Here is a 10,493-nt window from a genome sequence, read left to right as displayed (position 1 = left end):
CAACCCAGCCCTGCCGGTGCCCCTCACTCCCGACCCGCAGCCCCTGCCAGCCCAGCCCTGCCGGTGCCCCTCACTCCCGACCCGCAGCCCGGCTCCGTGTGTCCGGGGCGCCCCCTGGCGGCTGCCGAGGCTTCGGGCCCACGTGATTTCTGGGAAAAGGAGCGAGCGGCGGAGAATCGCGGCGGGGGGGCGGGGCAGGGTGTGACCGGGCGGGGGACGGACCGGGCGGCCCCGGACAGAGGCGCTGCGCAGCCGGGAGGTGAGCTCGGGCCGGGGCCGGGGCCGCGGGGGCGGGGGGAGATCGGGGGAAACTGGGAGAGAATCAGGCTAAATTGGGGTGAATTGAAAACGGAAATGGGGGGGCCCTGGGAGCGGGGGGGGCCTGGGAGCAGGGGGGGCCGCTGGGAGCTGGGAGCAGGGGGGGAGCTGGGAGCAGGGGGGGGCTCTGGGAGCGGGGGGGGCCGGGGCGCTGGGAGCAGGGGGGGGCTCAGGGCGCGGGGGGGGGCCGGGGCGCTGGGAGCAGGGGGGGGCGCTGGGAGCGGGGGGGGGCCTGGGAGCTGGGAGGTGGGGGCTCTGGGAGCGGGGGGGGGGGCCGGGGGGCTCTGGGAGCGGGGGGGGGGCCGGGGCGCTGGGAGCAGGGGGGGGCCCTGGGAGCTGGGAGCGGGGGGGGGGCGGGGGCGCTGGGAGCAGGGGGGGGCCCTGGGAGCTGGGAGCGGGGGGGGCGCTGGGAGCAGGGGGAGCCCTGGGAGCAGGGAGCGGGGGGGGCCGGGGCGCTGGGAGCAGGGGGGGGCCCTGGGAGCAGGGAGCGGGGGGGGGCGGGGCGCTGGGAGCACGGGGGGGCCCTGGGAGCTGGGAGCAGGGGGGGGGCTGGGGCGCTGGGAGCGGGGGGGGCCCTGGGAGCTGGGAGCGGGGGGCCCTGGGAGCAGGGGGGGCGCAGTGGGGCGCACGCGCTGGGGTCGGCGCTTTGGCGGCGAAGGGGGTCGCAGTGGGGGGTGAAAAGTCTTGGGGGCCTGGGGGTGCCCGTGGGGTGCACCGGGGAGGGGAAGCCCCGGGGGGGACAGGCCCCCAGTGGGGGGTGAAGTTGGGGGGCTGATGGGGGACGTTAGGGGGGTGACCCAGGCAGGGCGCTGATCCCTGGGTGTGACGGGGGCCCTGCCCCACACAGGGGCAGCCCAGCCTGGTCTGGTGGGGGGGCGCCCCGATGGGGGGGGGCAGGCGGTGACCCGGCCCGGCCTCGATGGGGGGGGGGCAGGCGGTGACCCGGCCCCGATGGGGGGGCCCAGGCGGTGACCCGGCCCCGATGGCGGGGGGGGCCCAGGCGGTGACCCGGCCCCGATGGGGGGGGCAGGCGGTGACCCGGCCCCGATGGGGGGAGCAGGCGGTGACCCGGCGCGGCCCCGATGGCGGGGGGGGCCCATGGCCGGTACGGGGGTACCTCACTCCCCCTCCCGCCCCCCAGGATGGCGTCGGGCCGGGCCCGCTCCACGCGGAAGCTGCGCCAATGGACCGTGGAGCAGGTGGAGAGCGGGCGGTTCCCGGGGCTGGTCTGGGACGACCCCCCCGCCAAGAGCATGTTCCGCATCCCCTGGAAACACGCCGGCAAGCAGGACTTCCGCCACGACGAGGACGCGGCCTTCTTCAAGGTACACGCCACGGACACGCTGAGCAACATGCCAAGCACACGCTGACGCTGTACTAGCAACAGGACACACACAAAAGATACACTAGCAACATGCTAAGCACATGCCAAAGACACAGCAAATACCAACTAAGGTTCTGCTAAAACACAGCAAGGCCCCGGGAAGCACATGCTAATAACATGCAAAGTACATGCTCAGCACATGCTAACCATACACTAAGGAGACAATATGTGCCTGCTAAGGCCACAGGTGGGATCATGCCAAGGACACATGTGGGATGGGGACATGCCAAGGGCACATGGCAGTAGAACATGGTAAGGACACGGGCTGGGACATGCTAAGGACACGGCGTGGCACACCCCGGGGGGCCAGGCCCCGCTAACCCCCGCTCCTCCCCAGGCCTGGGCAGAGTACAAGGGCAAGTACCGGCCGGGCGAGCGGCTGGACCCGGCGGGCTGGAAGACCCGCCTGCGCTGCGCCCTCAACAAGAGCCCCGAGTTCGAGGAGGTGCCCGCGCGCTCCCAGCTCGACATCGCCGAGCCCTACAAGGTGTATCGCCTGGTGCCGCCCGCCGAGCAGCGCCCCGGTGAGCGGGGACCCCCCGGGCACCCCGTCCCTTGGCACGGGACCCCGGCGTCCGGGCGCCCCCACACGCTGCCCCGGGCACCCCGCCCCCCGCCACGGGACCCCGGCGTCCGGGCGGCCCCAACACGGTGTCACAGCCCCCCCCGGGCACCCCGTCCCCCGCCACGGGACCCCGGCGTCCGGGCGGCCCCCACATGCTGCCCCAGCCCCCCCGGGCACCCCGTCTCCCGCCACGGGACCCCGGCGTCCAGGCGGCCCCCACACGCTGCCCCGGGCACCCCGTCCCCTGCCACGGGACCCCGGCGTCCGGGCGGCCCCCACACGCTGCCCCGGGCACCCCGTCCCCCGCCACGGGACCCCGGCGTCCGGGCAGCCCCCACACGCTGCCGCAGCCCCCCTGGGCACCCCGTCCCCTGCCTCGGGACCCCGGCATCCGGGCGGCCCCCACACGCTGCCCCAGCCCCCGGGCACCCCGTCCCCCGCCACGGGACCCCAGCATCCGGGCGGCCCCCACATGCTGCCCCAGCCCCCCCAGGCACCCCGTCCCCTGCCACGGGACCCCGGCGTCCGGGCGGCCCCCACATGCTGCCCCAGCCCCCCCAGGCACCCCGTCCCCCGCCACGGGACCCCGGCGTCCGGGCGGCCCCCACACGGTGTCGCAGCCCCCCTGGGCACCCCATCCCCTGCCACGGGACCCCGGCATCCGGGCGGCCCCCACACGCTGCCCCAGTCCTCCCAGGGACCCGACATCCAGGCACCCCCTTGTCCCGTGTCACAGCCCCCCAGGGCCCCTGGAATCCGTTTTCCCTGCTTAAGGCCCCGTCTTGTCCCCCCAGCCAAGCTGCCAGCGCGGAGGGGCCCCCGGCAGGGGAGGAAGGAGCCCCCCGACTCCTCCTCGGAGGGGGACGAGCTGCAGACCAGCGGGGGGGCTGCCCAGGCCCCCCTCACCCTGGATATGGTCAGCATGGTGAGTGCGGGGGCTGGGGGGCGGGATGTGTCCCTAGGGGGCTGGCCCCCCACCTCCTGCTCTGCCCCCCCAGGCGGTGTCTGCGGGGGCTGGGGGGGCAGGATGTGTCCCCAGGGGGCTGGCCCCCCACCTCCTGCTCTGCCCCCCCCAGGAGGTGTCTGCGGGGGGTGGGGGGGCGGGATGTGTCCCCAGGGGGCTGGCCCCCCATCTCCTGCTCTGCCTCCCCAGGAGGTGTCTGCGGGGGGTGGGGGGGCGGGATGTGTCCCCAGGGGGCTGGCCCCCATCTCCTGCTCTGCCCCCCCCAGGAGGTGACGTCGGGGGCTGGGGGGGCGGGATGTGTCCCCAGGGGGCTGGCCCCCCACCTCCTGCTCTGCCCCCCCAGGAGGTGACGTCAGGGGCTGGGGGGCGGGATGTGTCCCCAGGGGGCTGGCCCCCCATCTCATGCTCTGTCCCCCCCAGGAGGTGACGTCGGGGTCGGAGCCCACCGCCGGCGCCTCCCAGAGTTCAGACGATTCTGGCATCGAGACCAGCGAGCGCAGCCCTGACGCCGGGGTCCCATGTAAGAGTTGGGGGGGGCAGGGCAGGGGGTCAGTCGGCACCAGGGGGCAAGGTGGAGGGTCAGTGGGGTGCTGGGGGCAGGGTGGGGGGTGAGCAGGCAGTTGGGGGTCAGGATGGGGGGATTAGTGGGGTGTTGGGGGCTGAGCGGGGGGTCAGTGGGCAGTTGGGGGTCAGGATGGGGAGATCAGTGGGGTGTTGGGGGCTGAGCGGGGGGTCAGTGGGCAGTTGGGGGTCAGGATGGGGGGATCAGTGGGGTGTTGGGGGCTGAGTGGGGGGTCAGTGGGCAGTTGGGGGTCACCATGGGGGGATCAGGGGGTTGTTGGGGGCTGAGCGGGGGGGCAGTGGGCAGTTGGGGGTCAGGATGGGGGGATCAGTGGGGTGTTGGGGGCTGAGTGGGGGGTCAGTGGGCAGTTGGGGGTCAGGATGGGGGATCAGTGGGGTGTTGGGGGCTGAGCGGGGGGTCAGTGGGCAGTTGGGGGTCAGGATGGGGGATCAGTGGGGTGTTGGGGGCTGAGTGGGGGGTCAGTGGGCAGTTGGGGGTCAGGATGGGGGGATCAGTGGGGTGTTGGGGGCTGAGCGGGGGGTCAGTGGGCAGTTGGGGGTCAGGACGGGGGCGTCAGTCCGTGACTCAGGCCCTGTTCCTCCCACAGCCCCAGATCTGAACGAGATCGTCATTAACGTCACGCTGGAGTCGGGGGCCCTCCTGCCCCCCATGGACGGTGAGACCAGACCCCCCACAGCCCCCCACCTGCCACCCCATAACCCCGTCCCCCACCTCCCCCATAACCCGTCCTGCCCACCTCCTCCCTGCCCCCCCACCCCACAGCCCCCCCCTGCCACCCCATAACCCCGTCCCCCACCTCCTACCTCCCCCATAACCCGTCCTGCCCACCTCCTCCCCGCCCCACACACCCCACAGCCCCGCCACCCTGCCACCCCCTAACCCCGTCCCCCACCTCATACCTCCCCCACAACCCATCCTCCCCACCTCCTCTCTGCCCCACACACCCCATAGCCCTCACCCTGCCACCCCATAACCCCATCCCCTACCTCCCCCATAACCCGTCCTGCCCACCTCCTCCCCGCCCCACACACCCCACAGCCCCCCACCCTGCCACCCCATAGCCCCCTCCCCCACCTCCTACCTCCCCCACAACCCATCCTCCCCACCTCCTCTCTGCCCTACAAACCCACAGCCCTCCGGCCTGCCACCCCATAACCCCGTCCCCCACCTCATACCCCATACCTCCCCCACAACCTGTCCTCCCCACCTCCTCCCTCCCCCACACCACCATCCTCCTTCCACCACCCCACAGCCCCCATAGCCTCTCTGCCCCATATCTCCCATAATCTCCTTCCTCTGCCCCAAACCCACATGCCCTCTGCCCCACACCTCCCATTCCCCTTGTGCCACTCACCCCATACCATACCCCACTTCCTCTGCCCCACAGCCCCCATAACCCCCATCTCTCTCTCTCCCCAGACTACTCAGTGTTGCTGTCCCTGTGGTACAGTGGGGAGCTGGTGTGGCAGCAGCGGCTGCCCCATGGTGATTTCCTGGTGACCCCCACACCCGCGTCTGTGCCCCACGCCCCCAACTTTATGCAGCGGGTGCTGCTGCCCCCCGCCGAGGGGGTGCGGGACCCCCACAAGCGCCAGGCCACGCAAGAGCTGCTGGGGGCGCTGGCCAAGGGGGTGATGGTGGCCAGTTACCCCCAGGGGCTCTTTGTCCGGCGCCGCTGTCGAGGCCGGGTGTACTGGAGGGGCTCCGGGGCGCCGCCCGCCACCCCCAGCAAGCTGGAGAGAGATGAAGTCATGCAGGTCTTCAGTGGGGCAGCCTTCCGCCAAGGTGAGTGGGGTGGCCCCTGACCCCCTGTATCCACCACTCGGACCCCCAAACTCCATATCCCTGCTCAGACTCCGACTTCCCTTCTTGGACCCCCGACCCTCCGTATCCCCCGTTCAGACCCCCAACCCCCATTTCCCCGCTTAGACCCCAAATGTTCCCACTCGGACTCCCGACCCCCATATCCCCACTCAGACCCCAAATTTTCCTGCTCGGACCCCCAAACTCCATATCCCCGCTCAGACCTCAAATTTTCCCGCTCACCCCTGACCTCCATATCCCTGTTCAGACCCCCCCAACCCCCATATTCCCACTCAGACCCTGAATTGCCCCACTCGGACCCCTGAGCCCCATATCCCCGCTTGGAGCCCAAGACAAAGAGGAGGAGGAGGAGCAGTGGGGGTGTCTGAGGGCAGGTGGCTGGAAGCTGGCAGTCTGCTCGGGGACTGGAGGAGGGGGAGTCCAGGCCGTCTGGCCCAGGACTCCCCGAGATGGACTTGGCTGAAAGTCACTGATTTCTACGCTGGGTTCCTGTCGACTGAGAAACCTTCTGTTTTACGCTGGCTGAGAGTCACGTCTGGCTGCGGAGTCGGGGGGCAGGGCGGACTCGCTGCGGGAAGCGTCCGGGGGGACGGGGGGCTGGCTGCTCCGGGTCAGGCCCAGGAAGGGGGGAGCCCGGGAGCCAGGCTGCTCCGAGAGGAGAATCCCCCGAGTCCCGGCTGCTGCGTGGGGAGCATCGCCCGGGGACGCCGGGACAACTGGTGGCAGCGGTGGGATACCCTGCACCCCGGGGACAGAGCATCCTGCAGTGTCTGGGGAGCAGTAAAACAGAAGGTTTATCAGTCGACAGGAACACGGCGTAGAGCAGAGCTTGTGAGCACAGAAATCAGTGACTTTCAGCCAAGTCCATCTTGGGGAGTCCTGGACTAGGGGGCTGCACTCCCCCTCTCAGTCCCCCCGAGCAGACTGCCAGCTTCCAGCGACCCTCAGACACCCCCGTTGCTCCTCCTCGTCTCCCTTCCCGGCCAAGAGTCACCTGGTTGCCCCCCCCTCGTGGGTCTCAGGTTAATATCTCCTGGAGCTGGAGGGGACCCCGACTCCAGCCCCCTGCCTTCACTAGCAGGACCAAGGACAGATCCCTCAGTGGCCCCCTCAAGGATTGAGCTCACACCCCTGGGTCTAGCAGGCCAATGCTCAAACCACTGAGCTACCCCCATAACGGCACCAGCCGTAGCATATGTGCAGGCAGCTGGAGCAGCCGCACCTGCCCAGAGGTCTCAGCCAAAGTCACACACCCCTATTCCCCCCATCGAGGTATTGGTGCAGCACACAGGGAAACTGAGGCACACACTGTATTCATGCAGAACAGTGAAACGCACATAGGCTCAACAGTAAGACTCACGTACAACTTAACAAGGGAAAGACCCCCATGGCCAACTCTGACCCCACATCCCCCTATAGTAACCCCCAAGCTCCCCTGCTGTGACCCCCATGGCCCACTGTGACCCCACATCCCCCATAATGACCCCCAAGCCTCCCTGCTGTGACCTCCATGGCCAACTCGGACCCCACATCCCCACATAATGATCCCCAAGCTCCCCTGCTGTGACCCCCATGGCCCACTGTGACCCCACATCCCCACATAATGACCCCCAAGCCTCCCTACTGTGACCCCCATGGCCCACTGTGACCCCACATCCCCCATAATGACCCCCAAGCCTCCCTGCTGTGACCTCCATGGCCCACTCTGACCCCACATCCCCACATAATGACCCCCAAGCCTCCCTGCTGTGACCCCCATGGCCCATTGTGACCCCACATCCCCCATAATGACCCCCAAGCCTCCCTGCTGTGACCTCCATGGCCCACTCTGACCCCACATCCCCACATAATGACCCCCAAGTCTCCCTGCTGTGACCCCCATGGCCCATTGTGACCCCACATCCCCCATAATGACCCCCAAGCCTCCCTGCTGTGACCTCCATGGCCCACTCTGACCCCACATCCCCACATAATGACCCCCAAGCCTCCCTGCTGTGACCCCCATGGCCAACTCGGACCCCACATACCCCTATAGCAACCCCCAAGCTCCCCTGCTGTGACCCTCATGGCCCACTGTGACCCCACATCCCCACATAATGACCCCCAAGCTCCCCTGCTGTGACCCCACATCCCCCATAATGACCCCCAAGCCTCCCTGCTGTGACCTCCATGGCCAACTCTGACCCCACATCCCCACATAATGACCCCCAAGCCTCCCTGCTGTGACCCCCATGGCCAACTCGGACCCCACATACCCCTATAGCAACCCCCAAGCTCCCCTGCTGTGACCCCCACGGCCAACTCGGACCCCACATCCCCCTATAGTAACCCCCAAGCTCCCCTGCTGTGACCCCCATGGCCCACTGTGACCCCACATCCCCCATAATGACCCCCAAGCCTCCCTGCTGTGACCTCCATGGCCAACTCGGACCCCACATCCCCACATAATGATCCCCAAGCTCCCCTGCTGTGACCCCCATGGCCCACTGTGACACCACATGCCCCCATAGTGACTCCCAAGCCCCCCTGCTATGACCCCCCCCCAGTCCTGATCCAGCTTTGGTCTGACCCCTGAATCTCCCTCATTGGGACCCCTAACTCCCCGTCCCCTTATAGCGAACCCTAGTCCCCATACTGCAGCCCTATTGCAGGCCCCCACGTCCCCCTGCTGCAACATCTGAATCGTCCCCCTTGTGCTCCCCAAACCCCCCCGAGTGCCCCCCTTTCCTTGCTGTGACCCCCAGTAGCCCTCGGTGCCCCCAAATCTCCTCTGCGGTGCCCCTGAGTCCCCCTCTGACTCACCCAGAGCCGGGCCCGCGCTAACCTTGCCCCCCGGCGCTCTCCCCACAGCGCTGCAGCTGTACCGGCAGGGCCTGGGCACCCAGCCAGAGCCCCACGTCACCCTATGCCTGGGCGAGGAGCTAGGCCAGCAGGACGGCCCCGCGGACAAGCTCATCATCATCCAGGTGGGCAGCCAGGGGGCAGGGCTGCATTTTGGGATGGTGGGGTAGAGGTGCACTGTGGGTGGCAGTGAGGGGGCAAAGTCCATTGGGGGATGGGGGTGGTGAATTATGGGATGGTGAGGGTACGAGGTGGCAGTGGTGCATTGTGGGATGATGGGTGGGAGCAGTGGTCTATTATGGGAGGGTGCAGGGGGAGCTGAGGTGCATTGTGGGATGGTGGGGGGCAGCCATGCCCTGACGCTCTCCCTGCCCCCTACAGATGGAGCAAGCCTTCGCCCGGAAGCTGCTGGACATGCCGGAGGTGGAGATGGCGTCCGTCTGCCTCCTCTCCCTGGAGCCCTCCTGTCTCTTCAGCCCAATCTGAGGGGACCCAAGATGCTCCAGACCCTGCCATTGCCTCGACTTAGGGGGCCAGGGGTGGGACTTCCTGTCTTGTCCCATTCGGGACAGGTGCTTTCTGTACTTAGAAGTCATGCCCCCCAACATGCTTCCTGTTTTGTCCGTTATATGGGGAGAGATTTCCTGCCTTGTGGAACATGATGGGGCAGGATAGCGCGTCTCACCTGTTTCATTGAGGGGGGACTTCCTCTTTTGCTCACTGTCTGGGGGAGGGACTTCCTGGGGTTGGACACCACAGTCAGACACACTTCCTGACTTGGTGCATTCTCAGGGAAGCAGTTCCTGGAAGACTGGAACCTGTTGGAGGCTGGCCTTCCTGTATGTCCATGGTGTAAGGGTGGGACTTCCTGTCTTGCCTCATGTAGAGCTGGGAGGGACCACCAGGGATTTGGATTGTGTAAGGGTGGGACTTCCTGGCTTGACCAGTGCGTAGGGGGTGGGATATCCTGTTTTGCACATTGTTTGGGAGGGAGCTCCTGGCATTTCGAATGTGTAGCGGTAGGACTTCCTATTGTACAGAGGCGGGACATGCTGTCTTGGCCCTGGTAGTGCCGGAACGTCCTGTAGTGAACGTTGTAGAGGCAAGACCTTCTAGTTTTACGTCCCTCTCTCCAGGGTAGAGGGAAGCTTCTTCTCCAGTTTGTAGAAACTTTTTTATATGCCAAAGGCCCTCCTGACCTGCGGCAACGCCCCCCGCCCCTTGCAGCCACAGCTAGGACCTTAAGCTCAGGTCCCTTTGCACTTTATCCCTAACTGCAAGAAACTTTATGAACCGTGTCGTGTGTTTTTAAATAAAGTTTTATTTGACCTAGCCGCCAGAAACTCTGTCTCGTTTATATACTAATTACGTGCCTTATTATTATACATTATTGTGATGTATTACTTCATTTCTTGTGAACATTACTCATTAATATTTCTTACCTGTTATTATCAACAATATTAGTGATTAATACATATTGATTTGTTGTATGTTTAGTCACTAGCTTCTATTAGCAATTATTGTCAGCAATATCAGTTTTTAATATGGATTAATCTAGTGTAGATTTGGTCTTGAGTCAATATTAATGATCAACAATATTAGGTGTTAATATATATTAATCTACTGTAGATTTATTCATTCAATATTAAATATAAAAATGTTAGAGGCTAATATATATTAATTGTGTGTATATTTTGCCATTAGCCAATATTAGTTCTCAATGATATTAGAGGCTAATATATTTTAATTTTTTGTATATTTAGTCATTAATCAAGATTAATGACTATCGGCATTAGTGGTTAATATATTTTCTATCATCAGTCTCAGTTATCAATCTCTTTTATATCCATTATTAATTATTACTGTGGTGTAAGTATCAGCCACTAACCTTCACTCCTCTTTATTATCAGGGTTAGCAATCAGTGTGGTTTATAGCCATGGTTATACGTTAAAAATTTGTAAGTAATTAACCGTTATTAGTGTCAGTGGTTTACATAGCTATGCAATAAGTCGT

The 10,493-nt window shown here is 65.1% G+C and overlaps 1 protein-coding gene across 2 annotated transcripts; it reads left to right on the top strand.

The window, feature by feature from the left end:
• Positions 1–55: 55 nt before the first annotated feature.
• IRF9 (interferon regulatory factor 9) lies at positions 56–9,811 on the top strand. Of its 2 annotated transcripts, XM_044986580.1 has the most exons (9): positions 56–259; positions 1,460–1,643; positions 2,040–2,226; positions 3,062–3,192; positions 3,652–3,751; positions 4,401–4,469; positions 5,234–5,599; positions 8,489–8,604; positions 8,861–9,811. In XM_044986580.1, the coding sequence occupies exons 2-9, from the start codon at positions 1,461–1,463 to the stop codon at positions 8,963–8,965; spliced, it is 1,257 nt and encodes a 418-aa protein (XP_044842515.1). In that variant the 5' UTR covers positions 56–259; position 1,460; the 3' UTR covers positions 8,966–9,811. The 2 variants fall into 2 exon arrangements, with proteins under 2 accessions (XP_044842515.1, XP_044842514.1); XM_044986579.1 differs by lacking the exon at positions 56–259 and having other exon boundaries at positions 1,345–1,643.
• Positions 9,812–10,493: the final 682 nt, after the last annotated feature.

The sequence above is a fragment of the Mauremys mutica genome, chromosome 13 (genome assembly GCF_020497125.1).
Source record: "Mauremys mutica isolate MM-2020 ecotype Southern chromosome 13, ASM2049712v1, whole genome shotgun sequence".
Classification (NCBI taxonomy): domain Eukaryota; kingdom Metazoa; phylum Chordata; order Testudines; family Geoemydidae; genus Mauremys; species Mauremys mutica.
The sequence above is the reverse complement of the archived record's forward strand: the minus strand, read 5'-3'. Positions and strand labels throughout refer to the sequence as shown.